Source organism: Fringilla coelebs (genome assembly GCF_963513975.1).
Source record: "Fringilla coelebs genome assembly, chromosome: 4".
Lineage (NCBI taxonomy): Eukaryota > Metazoa > Chordata > Aves > Passeriformes > Fringillidae > Fringilla > Fringilla coelebs.
In genome coordinates, this window is record NC_140032.1 from 12,626,413 (window position 1) to 12,650,878 (window position 24,466).

The following is a 24,466-nucleotide window of genomic DNA, read 5'->3' on the forward strand; positions in this document are numbered from 1 at the left end:
TAATGAGTCAGCAATTCAGGAATCCTGTCACATTATCTCCTACTCTCTGTTCTACTTGGACAGAATAAAAATAACTTGAGCAGTAGTGAAGATCAGACTTCTCCCAGCCTTAATCTTGATGCCAGGGCAATAGATGAGACAGGTTTCTGACAGATAGTAGTGCAGCATCATTCACAAAGGCCGTTTGGTCCCATGTCACTTCAGCATGGATGATTTCAGCTGAATAAGATGTTACTCAACCATACACTGAAAATAATGAGCATTGAGTCATCAAAAAACTTCAGTGTATAGTTTGCACACTTTCACTTTATTAGGACATATGTCTTCTTGAGGAAGAAATTAGTAGGTACTGATTGTGGAAAAAAATAAAAATAAATTGCTTTTTTTGTGAAGGTTTTCATTAATATTATTCACAGAGGGTGTGTTAGTACTTGAAGTGCAATTACTCCTTGGACATACTCAAAGGAGATGGGTCATAGTTAATTTTTGTTCCCAGTTCAATTTCTTAGCCACATAAATGCTCTACAAAGGTGGAAGGTTGTTCTGATTAAAATCTTGGGAATAGATTTGACTAATGATAATTAGTGCAACCCCATTACTACACACGGGGCTACCTAATTTTATGCAGCCATTGAATCTGTTCGTGGGTGCAGTGCCTTATGCCTTTGTGAGGCACATTTTAAAACAGAGGACCTGATTGCAGCTTTTGTTTGTGCAATTGGATGTGCTGGGCAGCTGCTGGTTTTTGAATCCAGGTTGGTTTTGTCAGAACAGGTGTTCTTCGCACTCTGCAGCTGCACACAGGTTATGACAGTGCTGCACATGTTGATGACTGTTAGGTGCCAGATGTGCAGATGCCAGCTCTCATGAGTAAGCCCTCCTGGATTTGTTAGTGCTGTGACCCCATCCTGGGATGCCCACGAGAAGTTTGCCCATGGAATGGCTGTGCTTCCCTCCAGCCAGAGCCCAGGACACCACAGGAGACGAGTTGCTGGAGGTGACATTTTTGCATAGCATATGAAACAAATTCTTGACCTCTTGTGGCTATTCATTAACTCTGCCACTTTGGCCAGATTCCAATGTGAATAATTATCCCCCTTTTTCTTATTTCCCCCCTGGTTTTAATGAAGAGCTGTATTCACTTCTGGTTCTACCTTATCACAGTTGGCTGTTAATCAGTTGCTGCGTTTTGAACTGTAGGTGGGAGCTGCATTTTAATACGGGGAAACAGATTGAGCAGCTCAGATGTCTGAGGTGTTTATTTAGCTGCGGATAGAAGCTATTTTATCCAGAGAAAAGAAATTTAGGACCAAGGACTCTGTGTCTGTAATATGAGATAAACTAAGTGAACTTCAACTACCTTACAGTAACCTCTAAGCCCAAGTATATTGTGGTGTAGCAGTGCAGAGACACGGCTTCCACATAGACCCCTCTCCCTGTTTGGTGCCAGGCAAAGTGGACAGTAAATTCTAGTGGGGCTTTAAAAGTTAAAGTTTAATTTATTTGTAATCGAGTCTATGAATAATTCAAGTATTTTGATCATAAGTATCTGGAGTTTGATACTGGTATGGGGAACAGATTCATATTTTTAATAGTAAAAAAAAATTCTTGCTTTGAAGACTGGAAGGGAGAAAGATGGCAACAGCTAATTATAATTTTTCCACGCAGTTATGCAGAATGTTTCACTGGCTTTTAACTTCAAGAGGAGGATGAAGGATATGGGACATGGTAGATTAAACATGTTTAGATCTCTTAGATATGTATTTCTGTATCTTAGGTTATTTAGATTTCTTTTTAAGGATAAATTTGCATTGCATGATGACAAAGTAATTATAAAATTTTCTTATATGCCTTTTGCTTCTGCCATATATTTTTAAAATTCCAGCTTGCTCCTGTATTTGATCTATGTTTTCCTATTTTTCATTTAAGAACCTAGTATACAAAACTGGAGCCCCCAAGAGACCATTAAGTGTACATAATTTGAATTGTTTAAAGATAGAAATCATATAAAAATAATCAATTTTTAATGCTGGTGCATTACAGCTTCTTTATTGGCCACTAGAGCCATGCAAAGCAAACAGAGCTCACGGCTCAGCGAGTCAGCTCTCCTCTGCTTTGTTCTGCTGTGCGGTGCAGGGCAGAGGGAGTGTGTGCTTGAGCTTCACCTTGCCTTTGGGGACCCACCTTCTGCTGTATGGGCCCAGACTCCCTCTTCCCTACATGCCTCAAATAGCTTTGTCCTCTGTGCTTGTTCCAATAAAGTAATACTGGCTTTCCTTGCTGTGCAGGCAAATAGGAGAGAATCTGATTGTTCCTGGAGGAGTCAAGACCATAGAGGCTAATGGGCGCATGGTTATTCCTGGGGGAATAGATGTCAACACTTATCTACAGAAGCCCTACCAAGGGATGACTGCTGTTGATGACTTCTATCAAGGCACAAAAGCAGCACTAGCAGGGGGCACCACCATGATCAGTGAGTACCAGAAGAGCTGTCTCTGTGTGGGGATAGCTACCAGAGGCTTCATTCTGATTTTCTGAGATCTTCTGCAATGAATCTTCAAATTTCTGGGCATTGTGTTTGAGATCCATTCATCATTGCTAACCAGGGTTGGCCTGAAAATAAACCTATCCTCAGAAAGAAATGTCAGCATGTGGAATTGTCTCTTGGATTTTCCTCTGAAATATAGAACAAGCACTGAGGGACAATGTGCCTAATCTTGGGATTTTTGGAAAGCAGTGTAGGTAGCACTGTAAGTATGGCACAGAAAATCTGACAAAAATCTGCTGTTCCCACCTACTGCCATTTCAAGAGGTTTGAAAATAAGAAGATATGCTTATTTATGAATTTGGATTTGGCAGAAATTGTAAGCAGGGATTGAGGAAGACCTTAACAGAGATGTCCCAGAGGAACATCTTTGTTGGTGAAAAGATGAAGTGTTTCTAGTTGTTAAAGACTCTTCTTCTGTCTACAGAGGGTGGGACAAGATTTATCTCTTTCCTTCTGGCCATGACTTGACTTTGGTTAGATGCTCTGAGGCAATTGTTCAGGTGCCATAAATTGTCTTAGCTTCCTTGTGGAGAGGGGCTTCCCAGCGGAGTTTTATTCCCACTGAATTGGGATGTGGATTTTTTTTTGGTGTTACCTGTTACCTATATTCAGGCATCAGCTGAAAGACTCTTTTGGCCATAGGCACAAAATGCACTGTTGTTCATTCCTTTTGTTAATAGTTTTTTTCAGTCTGTGTTCTTCAGTGGAGTATTCCTGTGTTGAGTTAGGCTTGCAGATGGCACTGGTAAGCCCATCTTGATTTAGTTTTGTACTAACTAGCCCTGCAGGGAGAAGTACCTATGCATAAGTAGTCATACCTTTATGCCAATGGATGGTGTGGCACCATTGGAGGCAGAAAGCCTTGAGGCAGGGGAGAGGCAGGGCATTCAATGGACTGTATAGTGTGACAGTGTTTGTGTTCCACGTCACCCCCGTTCAAACCTTTGGCTGCATTCCCAGTTTTGGCAGCTGAGAAAACATTGAACATCTGCACTGATGTGTTGGTGGGGCAGAGTGGGCCAGTTCAGTGACTGTTTAATTCTTGTGCATACTGTGAAATACATAGAAATGGACACATCAGACAAGAACTACAGTGAAGGCCAGAACCTATGGTCTCTTACTATACAGTAAGGGGAAAGACAAGTGTTTCCTAAACTGTGAGGTGTTTGGCTCCCCCTTTGTGTGTCTATTGAGGCTGCACCAAGCAGGTTGTCAGACTCATCTTTAGTATAGACTGTTCACAAAATCTGCTGCACCTGGGGCAGCAGGACCTGGCTGACACCCCAGAGTTACAGTCAGCGCACAGACTGCCTCCAAGGCTGCTCTTCTGGCTGAGGTGCTGGAAGACTGCTCACACTAGGGAAATTGGAACAGTGTGCATACTGTCCTGCTAACAGACACTCAGTCTCTTTTTCATCTCTTTTTCAGTTGATCATGTGCTTCCAGAACCTGGAACTAGTTTACTGACCTCCTTTGAGAAGTGGCATGAGGCAGCTGATACCAAATCCTGTTGTGATTATGCTCTCCATGTGGACATCACCAGCTGGTATGACGGGATTCGAGAAGAGCTGGAAGTACTTGTGCAAGACAAAGGTTAGTGAGTGAAATGTACTTTTTTTTTTTTTATTTTTTGAAATATCATATGGAGATGAAATTTTGAAGTATTTTAATGAATGCATTGGCACTGGCTATACTGGCTAAGGTTCTTTACTGCCTTGAACTTGTATTTTCACTTGCTGCTGTGTAAAATAGACCTAAAACTTTCTGCATATATATGACTTTATCCAGTATAGGCATGGAAGGTTAAGATGCTTACATTGTCATAAAGAAATGTATTACTTTATCCTTGCTTATATATGTGGAAATAAGACATTGCATAGGTAGGTTTTTGTTGAAGGTAAAACTCAAAGATCAGTATTTAGGATAATCAGCCCAGTCACCTTAGATCCTCTATTTAATAAATTAAGAAAGTGAAGCATTTCAAAGTACTGGTTCAGGTTTTAACTAGACTGAAAGATTTGATTCAGCTGCCTCCAATTAAATCTGAATATGAAAAGCACATGGGGCTGTGAAAATGTCACTATAGGCTAGATCTCATTTTGCAGTAGTGACTTGGAATAATTTACTTTCTGAGACTTGATTTTGTAAATTAGACATGCCTGTATTTTTAGAAGATTCCAGTTATTAGAAAAAGAGATGCTAAAGTTAGGTATGTAATACTGAAAAAATGCCCTGATTATCTCAAGTGCTTCTCTCTGCTGGCTTTCCCTGAAGTTACTAGAAGATGCCATATTTCAACACTTGCAAAAAAACAAAAAAAAGTCACTTATTTAGGAATCTAAGACACTTCTATGGGTTTGACAGGCCTACTATCCTGTGAGATGCCATAGGTTACCTTACCTGGACTCCAGCTACCAATTCAGAATAGCACAGATGAAACATCTCCTAAATGCATTTCCACACGTACAGACCCAATGTGGCAGTCTCATATAAAGAGGGCATCTTTGTGGCACCAGATACCTCTGTGTGGGCAATGGGATCTAGCCTTCAGAAGAGCCTAACTTAGATCTTGTTCCTTGAAATTGTGCCTGACAGCTTGTATTGTCTTTGCAGAATCATATATTTTCACATATTTTTCATTTTCTACTTTCCTTGAAAACATGTGGATATTAATTGGAATATTTTCTGAAATGGCATGTGATTTCCTTGGCCAAATCAGAATGTCTCTTCTGTTGGGAAATCTAAGTGGTGTGTATATGCAGCATCCTTTGCAATGTGTAGAGCTAGTGTTGGTTCAGATGTGAAAGGTTCTCTTTATAGAGAAAGGTACTATCAAAGTAGAAAAAAAAGCAAAATGCTATTTTTGAGTGAACAGTTGTTTGCTGAGATGCCATGGAGGTGCAGTCACCTGGGAGAGTTTATTCCATGTCACAGGATGCTAACAGTACATGTGCTGCATAACCAGATTTTAGGCAACAAAACACTTCCATTAGTAAGACTGCACATAATTAAACTGCAGCTGGTCTTGCATAGGTCTCTTGTATAGGGGATTTTTACAAGGTGATGACATCTGTCAACACAGGCTGTGCTAAATCTGTGCTGTTTCCCTGCTATCAGCATTAACATGAATCTGCTGCTGTGCAGTAGCTGACTGTACTCTCAAGACACGTATACTGTGCCTTGTTTCAAAGACTGGATATTATTTTCCAGAGCTCCCTGACCACAGATGGCTCAGCACTCCCAAATTTGCCCAAGGGTTTACATTAAACGCCTGGTGCAGACAGTTAGGTTAATAGTCTTCAACTATTGAAATGTGAGTTTTCTATGTAAATCTGACCTGCCTTTGAGTCATCAGGGGAAGCAGAAATCTGTTCATTGGTTCCTGAACTGAGATTTATGATGGAGCCTTGGTGGCCTCTTCAGTGATGGGAGCATTAGGAGGTCACCTTTGTTCTCATGTATGTCTCAGGCAGGCAGTGTGAGTTACTCTCACGTGTTGGAGACACAAGGTAAGGGAGAGTAGGAATGCACAAGCACAATAGGAAATAATTTAGCGTGGCAAGGGCTTTCAAATTAATGGGTAATATTTCCTGATAATTGGAAACATTTAAGCCAGCTGGTGCAAATAGACTTGATGTCAGTGGAGTGACCCTGGTTTTCATCAGCTGGGAATCTGGATTGAATTGGTTCTCAGCTGATTGTGGGTGAGTGAGCTGAGTGACAGGGCTCAGCTCATTGTGTTTCAGAGCTACATGTGCCTAATGCAATCAGCATGAGTAACAGGGGAGCTCACAGAGTGGCTGTTGAGGTGCCTTGTCATGGGGTCTAATTGAACAATTAATCACTTTTAACTTAATACAAAATTTAATTTAAGGAGACACAGGCTTTGGAAGTGCCTGAAGATTTTGTAGAGCCACATATTGATTATAAACACTCAGACTTGTATAATTTCAGCAGCTATTTTGGGATTGATCTTCTCCAGTGTATGCAAAGGAGCAAGCGCCTAAAATTGCTGATGGGGGCCTCACTGGTGACTTTGTCACTGTTCAGAAAGTTCAGGAGTATACTGTAGTCCTGCCTAAAATTTGGAGAGGATTCTGTTGAGTACCCCTGGTGCAAGAGCAAGTAGGACATTAACAGGAACGTAGTGTGTAACAGATGTGAAGTATTCAGGTCAATGGGCCACGCACCAGGGCTTTTGAAAAGCTGCATAATTCCAATGAGTAGGTCAAGGAACCAGGCCAGGGCAAGGAGACTAATCTTGGATACCTGTATATGTAAATTTGTGTTATTTATCTTGGTATCTGGTATAGGTGCTCTCTTTGCAAGGCAGGATTGTTCAGACCCTCCCACCTGTTAGCTGTAAAGGCAGCCCCTGAAATGCCCTTGTGTGTGTGTCTGGTGGCTGTCTGTGTTTACATGGGAGAGCTCTGCTTCAGCACTGTGGTAAGGAGCAGCCTCAAGATCCTATGGCAGGTTCCCTACTGGGATCCCTTCTGCTCCCATTAATTTCAGAGAGAACATTAAACAGAGTGAGAGCAAAACTCAGTCATTTTATCAAGGTCAGAAGAAGGCCCAAGAAGATAGCAAGGCAGTAAAAGAGAAAGGATGAGAATACATATTACTTGGGTCAGGGGATGTGTTTTTCCCCCCACAGCAGTCAGGGAAAGCTGCCTTACCTCCTGCAGGACTGTGATGCAATGAATCCCCTGGAGGATGAGGGAGAGCAATGGGTACCCCAGGCCTGGCCGCAGGGAGGTGTGAGGTGTCAGTCCGCGCCATTGCTGAGGCAGTCAGCGTGTCTTGGAGCGGGCCCAGCACGTCCTCCTGGCTTTGTGTGGGCACGGGCTCCCCTGCAGAAAGGTGGCTCCTGGGGGCAGCTGGCAGCTGGCACGTGGGGTGGGTTTGTGGAGAGAAAATTGAGCTTTGCTCTGAGGCGGGTGGGATGGGTGTGCTGGGCCCTGCCGTGAGCGCTCAGAGGGGCTCAGGGCACCAGGCTGCAAGCATTGGCCCCCGACAAGGCCCAGCCAAGCTTCGGTTTTAAAATAAGAACGTGCTGAGTATTTTGTAATTGTAATGAGGAGTAGAGGGAAGGATTACAGTTAGTAAAGGCGATATGTACCTTCTGAGAACATGATAAATAGGAAATGGGAAGAAAGGATGGGCTTACAGGCTGACAGGCTCCCACCGTTAAGGCTGGATTTGCTCAGGGTGGAAGTCAGCAAGGAGGGGCCAGCTCCTGCTTTGTGTTTCTCTCTGAGCTGCCTGGACTTAGCAGGAAGACATAATGCCAGGGATCACTTCAAAGTTTTATCTTGCATGTATCCTGGGGTATTTTAGTCCTGTAATTGTAAATAAATAAATTCTGTGTGTGTGTGTGAGAGAGAGAGAGAGAGAGAGCAGGCATACCCTCTTGTCTGCTTGAGGATATATTTGCTCATTTTAGACTCATGAAGGAGTTATATCTTCATCAGAGAGATTTATTCATTTTATTCATTCATGTAGACAACATGAACAACAGGAACATTTTCTTCTTGCCCCAGGAAACACAGTTTTCATCACAGCCATTTTGAAATGCAGCATACACAGCTTAGGTAGCTTAGAATTTACTTTTTTTAAGCTAGAAAACTATGATTCTGGTCCTTGGACCAAACTGGGGATCTTGCCAGTAGACTAGAAAGAAAGATTTATATATACACTAATATGAATTCATATGTACAGAAATTATGAACAGAAGACATTTGTAAGTTGCATTCTGTAAGAATACAAAGCTGTGTAAATAACCAAATCTTTGAAATAAATAGCAACGCTTATGGGGATTTGAATACAGGGGGTTATTGACAACTGACACTCAACACTAGCGTTTCTTAGGGATTTCTGAAATTTGAAACTGTTGTATTTCTTGGGTTTTTATGGCTGCCAGCATAAATCCTTCCTCTTTGGAAGGCAGAAGGAGAGGTTTGGTCACCTGCTGTGGTTTCAGGATTTGTTTCCACTCCTTCCCAGTGTCTACCATCAGCTCACCACTTTGAAGTGTAAGGTCAAGAAAAAGCAAGTCTGTATGTCCATTCAGATACACATTTCCTACACCTTCTCAGCACTTTGGGGGAACCTAACCAGAAGTTTTATCTACCAAAAATCACAGTTTAGATCAAGCTGAAATGTTTTCCTGAATAGCTAAAGAAACCTAAAAAGAAAAACACTGATTCACAGAACCTTATACAAAGTTTTTTAAACTTCACAAACTTTACATGCTTGCTTTAGCCACCGTTGCTTGTCTGTGATTTGGCTACAAGCAATCCTCTTTGCAGTGGTGGCTGGGTTACTCCAGGGATGAACACAGGCTACCCACAGCATCCAGAAAATTCCCCCAGTGTAGAGGGCATCCAGGCTTCTAGTTCCTAGCAGCTGTAATGTAGCCGTGAAGTCATGCTTGATTTTTGGCAATCACTGGTGAAAAGCCTAGTCCAGACATACTCTATTACTTACTTTTCCTGAAGTTTTTGTTCAAATGGAATTTAAGAATACACTTACATGGCAACACCTTTGAATTTTGTCTTGGAACAGGTGTGAACTCTTTTCAAGTCTACATGGCGTACAAAGATCTCTACCAAATGTCCGACAGCCAGGTATTGCTCTGAATGCTTTTCTTTGCTGTGATCTGTCCTCTTGTTCCTCATCTCCCAACACTTGGGGAGTTGCTGGGGTTGAATCCCAGAGAAACATTCTCACTGGCCTGATTGGCACTGGGAGGAATGTGCAGTAGTGGTTTACTCTCTGGAGGGTCAGTTCTGAGCTGTGCAGAACACCTGCAGGTGTTTCTTCAAGTGTATGATATTCACCTTCTGTAGAGATCTTCGGGTGTCTCCCAACATTGCAGCCACTCAGCTCTGCTCAGGATTTCACTCATTTTATTTTGCAGTAACCTCTCGAGGACTCTAGGTCAGAGAGTGAGGAAAAGATGAAGCACTCGAGGCAGTGGCAGTTCTGAGGCTTCAAGAGTTTCTTGGTTGTGTAAGCAGCTAAATGGAGTTGCTCTTTGGGGGAGGTGGCCTTTTCTCATTAGGGCTGGAGATAACAATGGGCTTGTTTGGCCAGAGCTCATTACAGATTCCAGACTCTTCAGCTTTCCCATTCATACATATCAGGCCACTGTAAATTGACAATGGCATCTGTTAGTAATAATAATGTTTGCTTATTCAGTTGATAAAATGTTTCTTTCTTACTTAATCCCAGAGCTACAGCTCCTGGTCTCCTAAACTGTTGTTACACCTCCAGTACATGTGGTTTTAATTGGAATTTTGGACATAATAATTTATAAATATTCTCTGACAGGCAGTGCCTGTTAAATTCAACTCCCTGTTGGAATTGCCAAGAGGATTGCATCAAAATGTTTAATGTGTGGCTGGACTAATGGTTGTTACCTTGTTTAAATGTCTGTGTTGCAAGCTGTGTATTGCAGCCCATTCAATGCTGCCTGAAGTGCCCCAGTGCAAAAGTAGACATTGAAGAACCTTTGTCTTCTATATTTAATCTGTGTTTGAAAACTGGGCTCCCAGTTACTGAAGTCTGGTTTAAAAAAGGGACACATAAGCTGAATAGCTTTTGGAAAGGAAACTGTGTTTCAGTAGATGTGTGCTCAGAAATTACCAGTAAAAGCAAAAGGATAGTTCAACTACTGCCCTACTTTAGGGATGGCTGTTGAATCTTAGAAAGCAATTAAAAAACCAAGCATGCTCTAGAGAAAATATTGCAACTTTTAATATCTGAATTAAAGACGTTGCTGAAAGCTCAGCAATGATGGCTCTAAGAAGATGGCACAAAATGCCTGCACTTCAGCAAAGAGATGTTCTAGCCATTCAAAAGTGCCTGTAGTACATGGCAATAAGTCTATTTTAAATTTGCTAAAACTACAAAACTACAGGGCTACTTAAATTAGCCCTGTGTGGGAGGGCATGGGGAGGTGGCCCTGCAGTGGGCTGGGGCAGACTCTGTCCCAGGGAAATCCAGCCCTGCTGTTAACCCTGTCTTGGTGCAGCTGATGTGTACAAGGGTGGGTAAGTCAGCAGCAATCAGTGAAGCTTAAGTTCTGTGTAAAAAGACACCATTTGCTATTCACCAATATAATTACCAGCATAGAAGGTACAAAACTGAGGTGAAGACAGAGGTCTGAGTGTTAAGTAATGTGTTTTCCTTATTCAGCAGTGTTTCCTTCTTTGTACTACCTGCAGCTTTATGAAGCCTTTACCTTTCTAAAGAGTCTTGGGGCTGTTATCCTGGTCCATGCTGAAAATGGAGACTTGATAGCTCAGGTGAGTGAACCATCATTTTTGCTTCACTTTGTGAGATGGTAGATATAAGAGACGAGGAGTTAAATAGGCCAGTCAGAGAATGGGTAGGGAGAAGGGAACTCCTGGAAAGAGCCTTAATTGAACCTGCTGCCCTGCACACTGTTGGTATAAAGAATGGGGGTCCTTCTGCATTAATTGGCAGAGCATCCTTGAGATAGAGCAATGATCCAGGCAGCTCCTTGCCTTGGCAAAAAATGAAAAGTAGATAAGGAGGGCAGAAGGAAGCAAGATTTCTTCTGAATCCAGCAGATACAAGTGAAGCAGAATAATATAAGGCCTTGTTCACAGATTTTGGGTACAAAAAGGGGTCTGAAAGCCTTATACTAAAGTCTTTTGCTGCAGCTATCAGCATAAGCAACACAGTGAGTTTGGAGCAGGTATTAAAGCTCACAGACCTATTTATTTTTCTAGAATATTCTTCTAAATCTCTGAAGTTTGAGAATAAGAACTACTGTGTTTAAGTATAATCCATGCTCTTAGAAGATGCATCTCAGAACCAAGAAGCTGAGCTCAAGTTCAGAATGTTCCATTAAAGTGCCCTGCATCTCCAGTGCAGTCCTTGCAGGTCAGATGCCCTGGGAGGTGCTGTCCTCCCACTGGACTGTACCATGGCTCTGATCAGTGCCACAACACATGGAAACATGGAAAGAGGCAACCCAAGGACACCAATTGATAGTAAACCTGGGCTTTCAGAGGCCAGGCTCCTCCTCTGAAACAGAAGGGGCAGGTTTGGGTGGGTGTTATTTTGATTTTGCATTTGTGACAGATGAATCTTTGGAGGCTGTTGCAGAGATGTCTCACTGCCCTGATCTCTCGTACGTGCGTCAAGCCCCTCTTAGGTCAGTGAGGCTCTGAGTGAGCCATCTGATTTATCTGCTGAGCTGCTTATCTGCTGGCTTATCTGCTAAGGACTGGGCTGCAGAGCTGACAAGGAAATTACAGCAGCTAAAGCTGTCTTTGAGATCTGGACAAGACAACCCACCTTGTCTCACATCTAAGGGAGAATGTCAAGGGAACGTTTGAGTTGTTTGGCAGTGTGTAAGAAATCTTGCCTTGGGTGTATTTTGTTTTTCCTTCTGGGGAAAAAACATATCTCCATCTGCCAGTTTAGAATTTACCCCCTTTGAGATCTGACTTTAACTTTGACCAAAATAACCACTGGGATCAAAAGTTACTAGTGAGGAGTCAGCAGGCACATACAGTGTGGTTCTATCCTTCCCCTACTGAAACTAGGTGACAACCCTCATTTGAATTCAAGAGAGGAAAAAGCTGATTTGTCACAAAGTTTAGCATGAATAAAACTACTTAATACATAATTTATAGCTTTATTCCAACATAAAATATATAGTAGAATTAAAATGACTATTAATAAGCACGATTAAGTCAATATTACTATAGGAATGGCAAAATAAAACAAATCAAATCAAATGGCATCTGTGGTGTTTTGATACATTGCCCATTAAAATCAAGACTCACTCATGGTATTGCATATTTGATAGAAATCTATTTCAGATTTCTATTTTTCTATTTCATTTTTCTCTGATCAGCCTTAATATATGGCCATCAAATATGAACAACCAGGACAGAAAAATTATTAGGAAAAGAGGAAGTAGTAAATAAATGTAAGTTACGTTATACATCAACATATTTGTTCACCATTGCCATGTTTCATAAAATCAGTCTTTCTCTATGCTTTTATGTAGAAGAATTATTTGGATAATGGAAAGAAAGCTGCCTGCACATAGGTTTTTTAGGACTGTCCTGTGTGAAAATACAAATTGGATCTTATCAAACAAATATTCTAGTTAATTAGCACTATCAAGTCCTCTTACAGGGGGTAATTTATCATATGATCTGATTTTATTCTTTCCTTCAAGATGCAAATCTGTCCTACTTTGTGTGTTTATTCTATGCCAATGTGCTATTTTTTACACAGCTGTAACTTCATTTTATTGCTGTATTTTAATTATTTGAAGCCTTTAACTGGCACTGTTCAGAGTCAGTGCATTAGTGATCCAGAATAGCTGTTTTTAATAATACCTATGAAACCTTATGTTTTTCTAACCAAAATGTTCTTAGATTAATGCATTCCTGTTAATGCCTCTTCAGCCTTGATTGGTTGCAGTGAAAGCTAAAGAATATATGAATGTTAACTTTTTCAGTTTTACCAGAGTATGTTGGTGTGAGCTTTTCACCCTGAGGGATCAAAAATTTACTAGTTGACACCTGGGATCAAATATTCACCTGGGATCAAATATTTATTAGTTGACACATTCAAATATGTTCAGTAACTCATCCTGGTCTCTAGGGGACATTTCTTCATGCTACAGAGACCTTACATTGTTGAGCTGGGCTCATTAGAAGCCCGTGGGCAGGGCAAGGCAGGGCGGGGCAGGGCCAGACCTCAGATGTAAAGGGGTTGATCACTAGTTTCTGCAAAAAGGGAAACTTAGTCCAATAACACTGCTTGCCCCTAAATTAAGTGAACCTTTTCTATTAAAAAAAAAAAAATCACTGCTGCAAAGCTGGATAGCGCAGATTATTTTTCTGAAAAGCCCCCATTGGTCCTGAGATGGGGTCTTTGATGAGGACACAGTGCCCTTGCAACTGGAGGGCACTGTTCTGTTTCATAAAAGCATCATTTTAGTGATTCACTGTATAGGAAGAAAGCGTTACAGAAAATGAAAGTGTCAGCAATGCTGAAGGTTTAAGAAAGTGCTTTGTGGATTGCAACCAGAGAGGAACTTGAGCAAGTAAATAGGGAATGGCAGGCTGGAAGTACCCATAATTACCATTTAGTGTATTGGTTCAAGCCCATTTCCTAGGCTGGTGTCGTGGTATCAAGTAGGACTTTCTGGAGGGCAGAGGAGGTTTCTGATGGTGCAGCCCAGTGGCTTGGGGCACAAATATGCTCAATCACACAACAGAGAGCACTGCTGGCTGTGCTGGTGTGGCATGGGACCAGCTTAGAGCCAGTGTTTTCAGTGTTCAGTGGGCTTTGCAGCTGCATTTACGCTGACACTGAAAAGGGCAGTCAAACTATGTGGCTGTTATCTCCCTGAGGATGCTGGGTGCACAGGTCTCATCCTGGAGCTGGGTCAGCATTTATCTCTTACATTGCAGGAACAAAAGCGTATTCTGGAGATGGGAATCACTGGACCTGAGGGACATGCCCTGAGCAGGCCAGAAGAGGTAAGGCCAGATATCTGATTCTCCCATTGCCTTTTCCAGTATTACCCAAAGTCTGAAAAGTCCTGGTCCTTTTAACTTGTTTGTTTGCCTGAAAAGCCCTTTGGATGCTGCAGCCAGGTGCATTCCCTTAGTCCAGGGATAAGCGTGTACACTCCTTGTACACTCAGGAGTCTCAGCTCCTGCTGCCCCCGGCATGGATGTCCATGTATTTTTTTAAGCGTGTCCTTTGTGTTTTGATTTGTGATGACAATAAAATGGACTCATCAGGCTAAAAATCAGCAGTGCAGCTTGAGGGTTAGTCCTCAGAGTAACTGCATTTGTTAAAATGCTTTGGCTGAAAACCTCCTATAAGATGCATGTGCACATCTATACTGTGCATAGGCATACACCCACATATAGATCTACTTTCATGCTGGCAGATATATTGGTGTCAGAAATGCAGGCTGTAGAGATGCAAATACATGAGAATGGAAAGTTGCTGTGAGGCAGCTTGTTTTAAGCAACTCCCTTATAATAAAATCTGAGCTCTGGTGTGGATCATCTCAGGCATCTGGAAAGGGTTTATTTAATGCCAAGGAAAATGTGGAGACATGAGAATGCCCCCTAAAGTACACAGCTCAGACCATTAATGGGGTGTGGAGGGAGGCAGTGGGAAGTGACTGCTTTCCTAGAAGACTAAAGAGATGACGTCCCAGGGGTTGGAGGCTGAACTTGAAGAGATTGTTGTGGTTTGCAGATCTTTATTTAACTTCTCCCCAAGGCAAAAGGAATCAGCTTAATTGGTCACATTCTTCTATTGAACTGTTTCTGTACTTTTTCATTTTGCTGTTCAACTTCTACTAAAATTATTCTAAAAGCATTGAGTTGTTTCCTTTTAATGAGAACAAGGGCCTAAGGAAAATCTGCATCTGCAGTTTCCAGAAAGGAATTTTGCTCAGCTCTAGTGCTGAGGGCAGAGGCCGTGCCACCTTCCCTGCTCTCTAAAGGTGCATTTGGGGTTTCCAGAGCAAATGTTTTGATACAAGTCCTAGGACAAACTGAAGCAGTCTCATTTAAGAAAAAATATTTTACAAAACTGTAAAGGATTAAGCCATGTAGTTTTGAAGGTCTAAGAAGCTCAACTTTTCCAGAAAAACTCTCGCACAGAAATTTCTGTACCACTGAGTCACTATTTTCAGTTACAACCGGGTTTTTCGTATTAAAATGCCAATACTGCGAGTCCATCTGGGAAGGATCTGGTATAAAACTGATGGCTGGGGAAAGGAGTCTCCAGAGCTGCTGGGAAACACTGCTCCTCCATCTGAAGATGCTTTCTTTGTGTGCCTACGTCCCAGATGGCTCCCTGGGAGGAGATTGCCTTGACGCTTGCTGACAGAGGGGACTTACTGGGCACTACTTCAAAGGCTTCTCTGGATTATGGGCTAAATTCAGTCCATAGTGCTGAAGTTGCTGTTTGAGCATTCTTTACATTCACTGTCACCATTATGTAAAGATTAGGGAAAGCTGCCAGGGCGGCTCAGAGGTTGTCTCCAAGCAGGGGCAAAGTTTTCTTGCTTTGTTCTCCTTTCAGCTGCAGGGTAGGAGTCTTAAACAAAAAGGTGGGAGGAAGGTAAGGAGGAGCTGCATCAGCTGCTTGGACATGACCTTTCCTGGGGAGCAGGGAGCCAGGGAGCTGCGTTTGTACTGGGCCAGCTGTACTCTGCTAGTGAGTACAGCCTGGCTGTGGTTACTGCTAGTGCCGAGTGTTTGAGGTTGGGTTAGCTCCCTGTTTCCCAGCACTGTGTCTCTCTCTATGGAAAAAGCAGAATCAGCCCCTGAAGAGTTGTTGCTGAACAATTAGAAATATGGCGCAGTCCTCCAGCTGATTTTTTCTTCATTTGAAGTTAACTTTTCCCTCCTTGTTTTGCTCAGCTTGAAGCAGAAGCCGTTTTCCGTGCCATCACAATTGCCAGTCGAATAAACTGCCCAGTGTACATCACCAAGGTGATGAGTAAGAGTGCAGCTGATATCATTGCACTGGCCAGGAAGAGAGGTAAGTGACTTCCTTTGCTCCCCCAAGCTTTTTTTTTTTGTTGAATAGAAGCTCAGTGAAAAAACCTGTGTGTCTTGACCCAAATGACAGGCTATAAGGAGAGGTTACCAAAGAATGGCAGCACCATTGCAGACTAAATATTTGTGGCTGGGAAGGATGAGGGGAAATCCTTTAATATTTTTAAGTTGAGAAGCTCTCCCCACAAACTGTACTCTTGAAGACTGAATTGTAACTCTTCTCTATCCTGTTTTCCCTTTTACTTTTCCCTTAGACTGCTATATCTCTGTTCATGGGAAGGAGATACTTTATTCCTAATGGCACATCCTCCGTGCCAGTATTTCTGCTTTTCTGAGAGATGGCTTGGGCAGTGATCCTGCTGTTAGAGATGCTCAGAGCTCACTCCTGGCCTTGCTGCTGGGATCTGAAGCCCTCTGATGTGTACTGCAGGTCAGCCCTCCTTGCTGGGGCTGTGGTGGGATCCAGATTACAAAGCACCCAAAAGGGCCTTGTGAGCCTGAAGGCAGCTGCTTCTGAAGCTGCGTTTGCAAGTCAGGACTGTTCTGCTGGTTGGGACTACAAAGCTTGTGAGCAATATGGAAAAGCCAAAGAGCAAATTATTGTCTTGATGTTTGTATTCTTGGAGACTTGGAGTGTGGTGCAGGGGACCATATGCTGCTGTCTGCTGGTGCTGTGCCCAACCTGGGAGTAGTAAAAAGGCATCTGCCTGCTGAAGTGATCCACCATCCAGTACACTCCAAATTGGAACAACGTGCCTGTGATTAAAACAGTACAAATTAAAACTGGGTCTGAACTGTCTCCTTCTGGATTAGAAAGAAAGATTTGTAAATAGGCTGATCAAAAGCATGTAGAGCTCAGAGAGACTCCTGATTAATTTTTTATCATACAGACAAAGCCAGGGCTGTTTAATTTCCTGGGAGCTATGCTAGCCATGTAGCAATGTGTGAATTATACATGGCTGCATGCAGCAAGCAGTGTCATGTGCTGAAGAGAGAGTGGGTTGTACTTAGCTCCTGTATATCCTTGCTTTCTCCAAGGTCCCCTTGTTTTTGGAGAGCCGATCACTGCCAGCCTGGGGACAGATGGGACACATTACTGGAGCAAAAACTGGGCCAAGGCTGCAGCTTTTGTGACCTCACCACCTCTGAGCCCTGACCCTACCACTCCAGACCACTTAAATTCACTCTTAGCATGGTAAGACTTCCTTTTTTTTTTTTAACAGGATGATGGTGAGGCAAGTGCAAAAGCCATATGGCATGAAGCATCTAGGGATCAGCCTGGTTTCCTTTAGACCAGTCTCATACATGAAACAGCAGAGAAAGGACATAGAAAACCAGGGATAGTTATATCCTTATGCTTAGGCTGCAGTGAGCAATCATGGACACTCCAGTTGCTGGTTGGCTTGATAGAGAGGCAATTGCTGACTATTCAGGAATTAATTCTTTTTCTTTCTGCTTTTCAAGTGATTCCTAGTTGTACAACTAGATTGTCAGGACTTCAAACTGGCCTTCTCCCTAGTTTTCAGTTTTCTTTAGCTGAATTGTTGATATATGATTGGGTGGCATCCTCACTGTCCAGCATAAGCAAAAGCCAGGTGAATACATCCCCATCTTTGAGACCGGGATCAGTTTTAAGCCCCAGTCATATTTGACAAGCACAGCTCCAGAAATCAGGCCTGTTCCTGAATGCAGAGATATCTAGAATCAAGAAAAATTTCTTAGGGCAATTTTTGTCAAAGCTGATGCAGGGCTCTCAACTGTGACTCCTGAAAATTAGCTTATTCTAAACTAACTTGTGTTAGTAGCAGAGTTTGGTGGGTGTATCTCCTGCATATTGAAAAATTCTGATTTGGTAGTTTGCTTTCATCTGGGAAGGACCAAAATCATACAAGTTTCCTCGTATCCAAGCTTCTTATTTTAGCTTCCTTGTGTCTTTCTGGGCTCTGGGGTCCTCCAGCTGGAAGAAGGCAAAGATAAGTGGCACATGTTGAGCAGGAATGTCAAGAGAAAGAGGCCAGAGTGAATTACAAAAGAGAGACTGTGAGGGATTTGGGTGGAGACAGCAGGTCATCTTGACAGGATAGGCATGTGAACTGACTGCCTTCAGGTTGGCAGGGAGAGTTTAATCACTAGGTAGGTGAAAGGAATGTGGACAGCAGAGGAAGAAGTATCTTATATAGAAAAGAAGATAGCAGAAATGCCTTGCCAAAAACCCAGACTGTAAAACCCATCTCTGAAAGTATTTCCTGCCTGTAGCCAACTGTGGGTCTTTAGCTTAAGCAAAAGACCATCTGCTCTGAAATGATATAGAAATTCACAGCTGAAGCCCCACCAGGACAGATTGCTAGGGCTGGAGTGAGGAACTCAACTTACCATTCATATCCTCATTGACCTTCTTGTGGTGGCACCCAGCTCACCTGGCCTCCCCTTTCTGGGGTTTTCAAAGCCCTAGACAGAACAGTGAAATCTGAACCTTGAAAGTGACCATCTTCAGAGCAGCTGCCTGGGAGCTGGGTGGGCACACACATGTGACAGGAAGATGCCATCAGTCAGTGCCATGTCTCCCCTTGCACATGATGGGTCAGGCTGTGCAGCCAGAGCCCACCCAGGCTTTAACTTAACTGCTCTAAAGATGCTGCAGTTGAGCTCTGAGTAATGTGTGGCTCTGGTAAGAATTCACAGCAGTTCTCTTCTGACAATCTGATGGCAAAAATGTTTTTTCCATAACTGAGATTCTTGTTCCAAATAAAGACTCAGAAAAAAATTACTTTCTTGGTCTGATTCATCACTATCTGCACTGTAAATGGTGAAGTTCACTGTGTGAGGGTAAGGCTCTTAGCCAGCACATGTAAATGTGTATCAAAATGTTTGACTCCTTACTCTGGTAGAGTGGCTATATATGCTTTCTAGAAGAGAGTCCCAAAATAATAGTATGTGGGTCAAAGCAGATTAGCAAGAACATTTTTAGAATTGGAATCCAAATAATGACTTCTTAAAACTAACATCAGAAAGACAAACCGAGGACTTACAGAACTTTTCATTATTCTCCAAGCATGCAAAAATGGCTTTTTTTTCCTCGTGGCTTAAAGTCCTAGATCTTAAATGACAGCAGCTTAGCCTGCTTTCAGTTTTAATACTTAAAATCCAAACTGTGAAACTAAAAAGAACTGTGTATTGGTCTGCTCAGCATTCATGGGGAATTTTATGCAAGTATGATGGTAAAGACAGTATTTCATGTTTCTATTGCACTGTTGATTTGGATACCATTATTTTACATTCATTAAAAAATCCCTACAACATCCTTCCATTGTAAGCATGCAGCATACTGCTTGTGCTCTTCTCCACAGAAAGCTGAATGATTTGATTTCTTGATTTTCCACTGAAGAGCTGAATGTGTAAAACCCCATCATGTCTCATGGGATTTGCAGATTGAATTTGCCTCATGAGATTAGGTCCTTGTGTCATCTGTGGGCCATGCACTTGAGTTAGCTTTGATCTTGCATGGTGTGCTGCTGCATTACTGCAGCTGGGATGTGCCACCTCTTGTGACCCAATGATCTTGGTGCTACACAGAAGATGCAACTTACCATGAAAACCTTGTTTAAGGGGAAGAATAAGATGACAAGGTATTGATCTGGCATTTATTTTATGATGATCCCTTCCTGTCTCTCAGTTTTTCAGTTGATGTAATGCTTATCCCCCATTTGACAGTAGGGTGTGTCCAGACAGTAGGAGTGCTCTGGGTTAACCAGGGATGTGATGATCTCAGGTGACACACTTCAGTTTTGGAAGTCTTCTATTGATTTGACTAGGGAGTGCAGTCCATATCAGTAATGTCATTAAATGTCAGAGAAGAGGGTGTATGGAGTTAAGAAAGCAAACCCTTGTTATCTTCCAGGTGTAGGAATTTGTAGTGTGGTGTTAGAAGCACAGCATAACCTCAGGGAAGTGGGCAGTGATACAGGGCCTGGCTGTGACAGTCAGGTTTTTATGTTATATCAGTGTGTGGAAAGGAGAGATGCCACAGGAAGCTTTGCTGATTAGAAGAGCATCAAAAAGAAAGAAATGGCATTGCAACCTTCTGACTTTATTGTTGTGTTAAAATAAATGAATGTTTAACTGATGAAATTGGCTTAATCCTATGGCAGTCATTAACAATCAGGACCAGCTAAAGCACAGCAGCCTTTTCTGTACTGAATTCCTTGGGTAAAAACTGGATGGATGGCTTGTGAGTGTGGTGAAGAACCAAAAAAGAGGCCAAAGACTATTCTCTGTCAGCAATCATTAGGGCTAACAGCCTAGAAAATGGCATTAGAATTACTCATGTGTGACACTTTTTTCCTCTGTACTTGGCTGTTTGTTAGCTTGTTGGATATAGATTTGTGGACCAGAATAATTCAGTTGTTTCAGAGCTGGAATTTACATTATCAGTTAAAGAAAAAGATGACAGGCTTTCGGGAACTTAAGGAGTGATGGAAGGGAAATTATAGTGAGTTCTAATGTTCTTGCCTCCTGTAAGTTTAATCAAGTGCTAAAAATATCATGTTTCCTGTGGATATTGGAGAACCTTCTTTTTTGACTTTCTATTTTGGCAAGATTCTGCATATTGATTATGTTCTTCCTCCTTATTTCCAGAGGCAGCTGTGATCCATTTCTGCTCTCTGCCAAAAAAAAAAAAAAAAAAAAAAAAAAAAAAAAAGAAAATTCTCTAGGCTGCAAAACCCAACCTCTTAAATAAAAGCATTATAAATGGTAGCTCTTTTTGCATTTTTCTCCATGCCTTTTCCTGTGTAAGACTCTTAAGTTAGTTAAATCCAGAGCCTGTGTTTGACTTGCACTATGCCTTTTGTTGTTTAATTAGAAAACTACCTGATAAAAATGTTTTTATTTTCTTGGTTTTTTTCTTGGTTCTGTTTTGGAAGGTCAGAGGAGAACTATTCATGTAAGTTTTGCAAGAAACATACATGTGTAGGAGAGAAATGCTGGGGAACACGTTTGAAGCTCATGACTTTGCACTGTGAAATTTGCCATTATTTTTTAATGTGGTTATGAATTCATTTATCTTGAGAGTGGCAGACATTTCATACAAGCTTCTGATCATTTCCTTAATCCTGGAATAATCCTTTGTCCTGGTTAGTGGGCTTTTGCCTGATCTCTGTCGATAAGCAGCCTGGAGCCAGAGGGGCTGTAATCCTGGAGTCCAGGGTGCTCCTGGGGGAAAGTGGAGATGTCCAGTGCCATTGTTACTCTCAGTGATCTGTAGCCAGCACAGAAAGGCTGCTGGCATGATTTACAGCCTGTGCCTCTGGTGTCTTGAAAGGCTTGAAAGGTCCATTCACAGCCTGTCTGAGACCAAGGTCACCTTGGCGATGCCTGGTCTAAACCTTCTGTGTGTTAACTCCACAGTGGGGACCTGCAGGTGACGGGAAGTGGACATTGCCCCTATAGCACTGCCCAGAAAGCCATTGGAAAGGACAACTTCACTATGATTCCTGAAGGGGTCAATGGAATTGAGGAAAGGATGACTGTTGTCTGGGACAAGGCTGTAGTAAGTAATTACTTACTTTTATAGACTAAAAGGAAATTGAGTGTTGGCTGAATAATGAAAGCCAAGAGACTCTTGGCCATTGCTTAAGTGACTTTCTGCTATATTTCTGAGAATTCCCTGAGAGAATGCTACTGTGAGGTGAATTGCTTATTTCAAAAACCTCTTCCAGTTTTTTAAACTCAGGGCTGTATTTCACTTCTGACACTGCAATAGTATTGGGTTTCATTAGACTTGAGGCTTCCCAGATTCCATTGCTCTATTTTCCCTTAGTGTCAGAGCGGATGCTTCTGAGAGATGTGATATCTGGAGCAGTTTAATGGTTTTGAAGTAGACCTCACATAAACGTGATGAATGAATTGTTTGAATTTGGGAAGTGTCTCATCGTTTTTGAAAAATTACAAATGGATGGCAGCTGAGCCTGAGGCTAAATGATGAAATGCTTTGAAGGAGAGCATTGCACGTAATTCATACTGGCATACTTTGCAGTGGAGTGCCGGTGTAAGTCAGGAATTTTTTGATGGTTCCATGGATTCTCATGTATAATGATATTCTCCCTCTACTGTCTGTCTCCATGTGCACACCCTGCACACTCACACACACTCACTGCATTGTGCTCGAATGCAGACTGGGAAGTGGCAGTATTTACAGCGCTATGATGAGCACTTGTCCCAGACTCTGTTTCATACCACTTTATTCAGGGACAGCTATTGAGATTCCAAGCACAGATCTGAAGCAGTTTCAGATACCTGCCATGTAGGAATGAAGTAGGGAAGCAAGCAAAGCACAGCCAGCTGATGATATTTTCTTTTGTTACTCCCTCAGTGGGAAGGAACTGCAGGAAGGGCTGCAACATGGGATTTATAGGTGGTAACATTCAGTCCTGCACCACTGAGTAGCTTATATTTTACAAACCTTATATTTTACCAGGCAGGAAATAAGTGTTAATCTAATATTAAAAGGCTTGGTACTGTTGTTCTTCCTTAGAACATTGTTCTTGCTCATTTCCAGGGAAGACCCCAAAATACTATACTGAGAAATCAAAATGCTGTTCTGTACAGTTGCAGTTACCATCACTGACTTTATGCCAAGTTCTACTGGTGATGACATTTCTCCAGGCAAAGACTTTATAATTGGTTGTATTACTTAGATGTATAGATCTGATAATAATGGTAGTAGAACGGACTTAATTTGCAAGAAGTGTTCCCAAAGTGTTGGAATCTTGATCTTTTGTTATATCTTGTAATACTCATATGAGTTTCTCTGATTTAAAATTGCTTAAATATTTAAATAGAAATTACTAAGACTAGCAACAAAACTAAAAGGCCTCAGCTTGTAGAGAAAGGGATCCCAGATAGCTGAGCCCCTTGGTCGTGTCCTGAGCACTAAGGTTTCACTGGCTGTCCTTTGAAATGCCTGGAGTAACACACATTTTTTTTTGAAACTTCCAGTTAAAGAGCTGTACAGAAGGTCCTGTGTGATACTATCACTTTTTCATGCAGCATCACCATATCTATGAAGGGATGCCTTCCAATACCTCCCCTGCCTTTCAGTAGTCTGAATAGTAATCCTTATTTCATAAGCATGTTTTGCTCAAATCACATTGTTTTTTAGGCCACAGGCAAGATGGATGAGAGCCAGTTTGTAGCTGTTACCAGCACCAATGCTGCCAAAATCTTTAATCTGTATCCAAGGAAAGGCCGGATTGCTGTAGGATCTGATGCTGATGTTGTTATTTGGGACCCTGATAAGGTGAAGACTATAACAGCCAAAAGCCATAAATCGGTAAGGAGGAAATGAAAACCAGCAAGAAAAAAGAAATGTCACTGTTGTTTTTCATCTGTTGATCTAAATCATGTGAACACAAATAGCACAGGATACAGAGGAGTGGGGTAACAGCCTACTCCTGTTCTGAAATGGGTAAATGTTTCAGGACATGGGAGTATTGAAGTCCTATGTTGGAAGCATTGTGATCAGGAAGGATTTCTTTTCTCTCTGCATATACCCTTGCACTATTTATTTTTTGCATGCTTGCTAAAAAGCACCTGAAATTATAAATTTCACGATTAAAGTATTCTAAACTATGACAGATGATTAAATGTTTTGATAATACAGCTCTAATCAGCTTGATGGATGGAATTTTCTGTTTAATTCCAGAGCTTTGCTACATGTTTCTTTGCCCTCAGTGCAGAGAACCAGTGACTGACAGTTGCTTTCATTTTGATTCTGATAGGCTTTGAGTTTTCTATCCCAAATTTTTTGTCTTACTGTTTCGTGCTTTGGCCCTTTGTATTGGGAAATTTTTCCAAAAGTTTTACTGAATATCCAGTATTGCACTTTTACATTAAAAGACCAAAACATTTTTAAACCTTTAAAAAGTAAATTTGGGTGATTCAGTTTCTGTTTCTCTGTCTTGAGAGCTTTCTGTATTTTCAAGAAAATAATAACCACCTGCCCTGTCATTTCCATTTAGATTCAGGCCTTCCTGGGCTTTTCTGGGCTTTTTCAGACAGAAATATGTGTGCTGGCCTCTTCGAAATTTGCTTACAGAGTAACAGCAGATGCACAGTAGAACCATGTCCTCTGGTTATCCAGCACCTGAGTCACAATTTTCCTTCTTATTAGGGCTATCATTATTCTAAATGCTCTGGTTTGATACAGCAAACTTTCCAAAAACAAGTGAAATCCTTGATGGAAAATGAAAAACTAGAAGGATATGTCTTATTTTAAAGGAAAGATCCTTTAAAATCATTTCATATCAAAATGCATTGCTTTTCCTTC

General features: G+C 41.8%; 1 protein-coding gene across 2 annotated transcripts in view; it reads left to right on the forward strand.

The window, feature by feature from the left end:
- Window positions 1-24,466, forward strand: part of CRMP1 (collapsin response mediator protein 1) — a gene marked incomplete at its 5' end in the record, with an annotated part of 49,103 nt that overhangs the window by 19,658 nt on the left and 4,979 nt on the right. For both annotated transcript variants that reach the window (XM_084203764.1, XM_084203765.1), the window contains 9 exons: window positions 2,289-2,473; window positions 3,977-4,141; window positions 9,116-9,177; window positions 10,780-10,860; window positions 14,023-14,091; window positions 16,003-16,123; window positions 17,179-17,335; window positions 21,547-21,688; window positions 23,300-23,470. In XM_084203764.1, coding sequence (XP_084059890.1) covers window positions 2,289-2,473; window positions 3,977-4,141; window positions 9,116-9,177; window positions 10,780-10,860; window positions 14,023-14,091; window positions 16,003-16,123; window positions 17,179-17,335; window positions 21,547-21,688; window positions 23,300-23,470 — 1,153 coding nt within the window. The remainder of the gene's footprint in view (window positions 1-2,288; window positions 2,474-3,976; window positions 4,142-9,115; window positions 9,178-10,779; window positions 10,861-14,022; window positions 14,092-16,002; window positions 16,124-17,178; window positions 17,336-21,546; window positions 21,689-23,299; window positions 23,471-24,466) is intronic.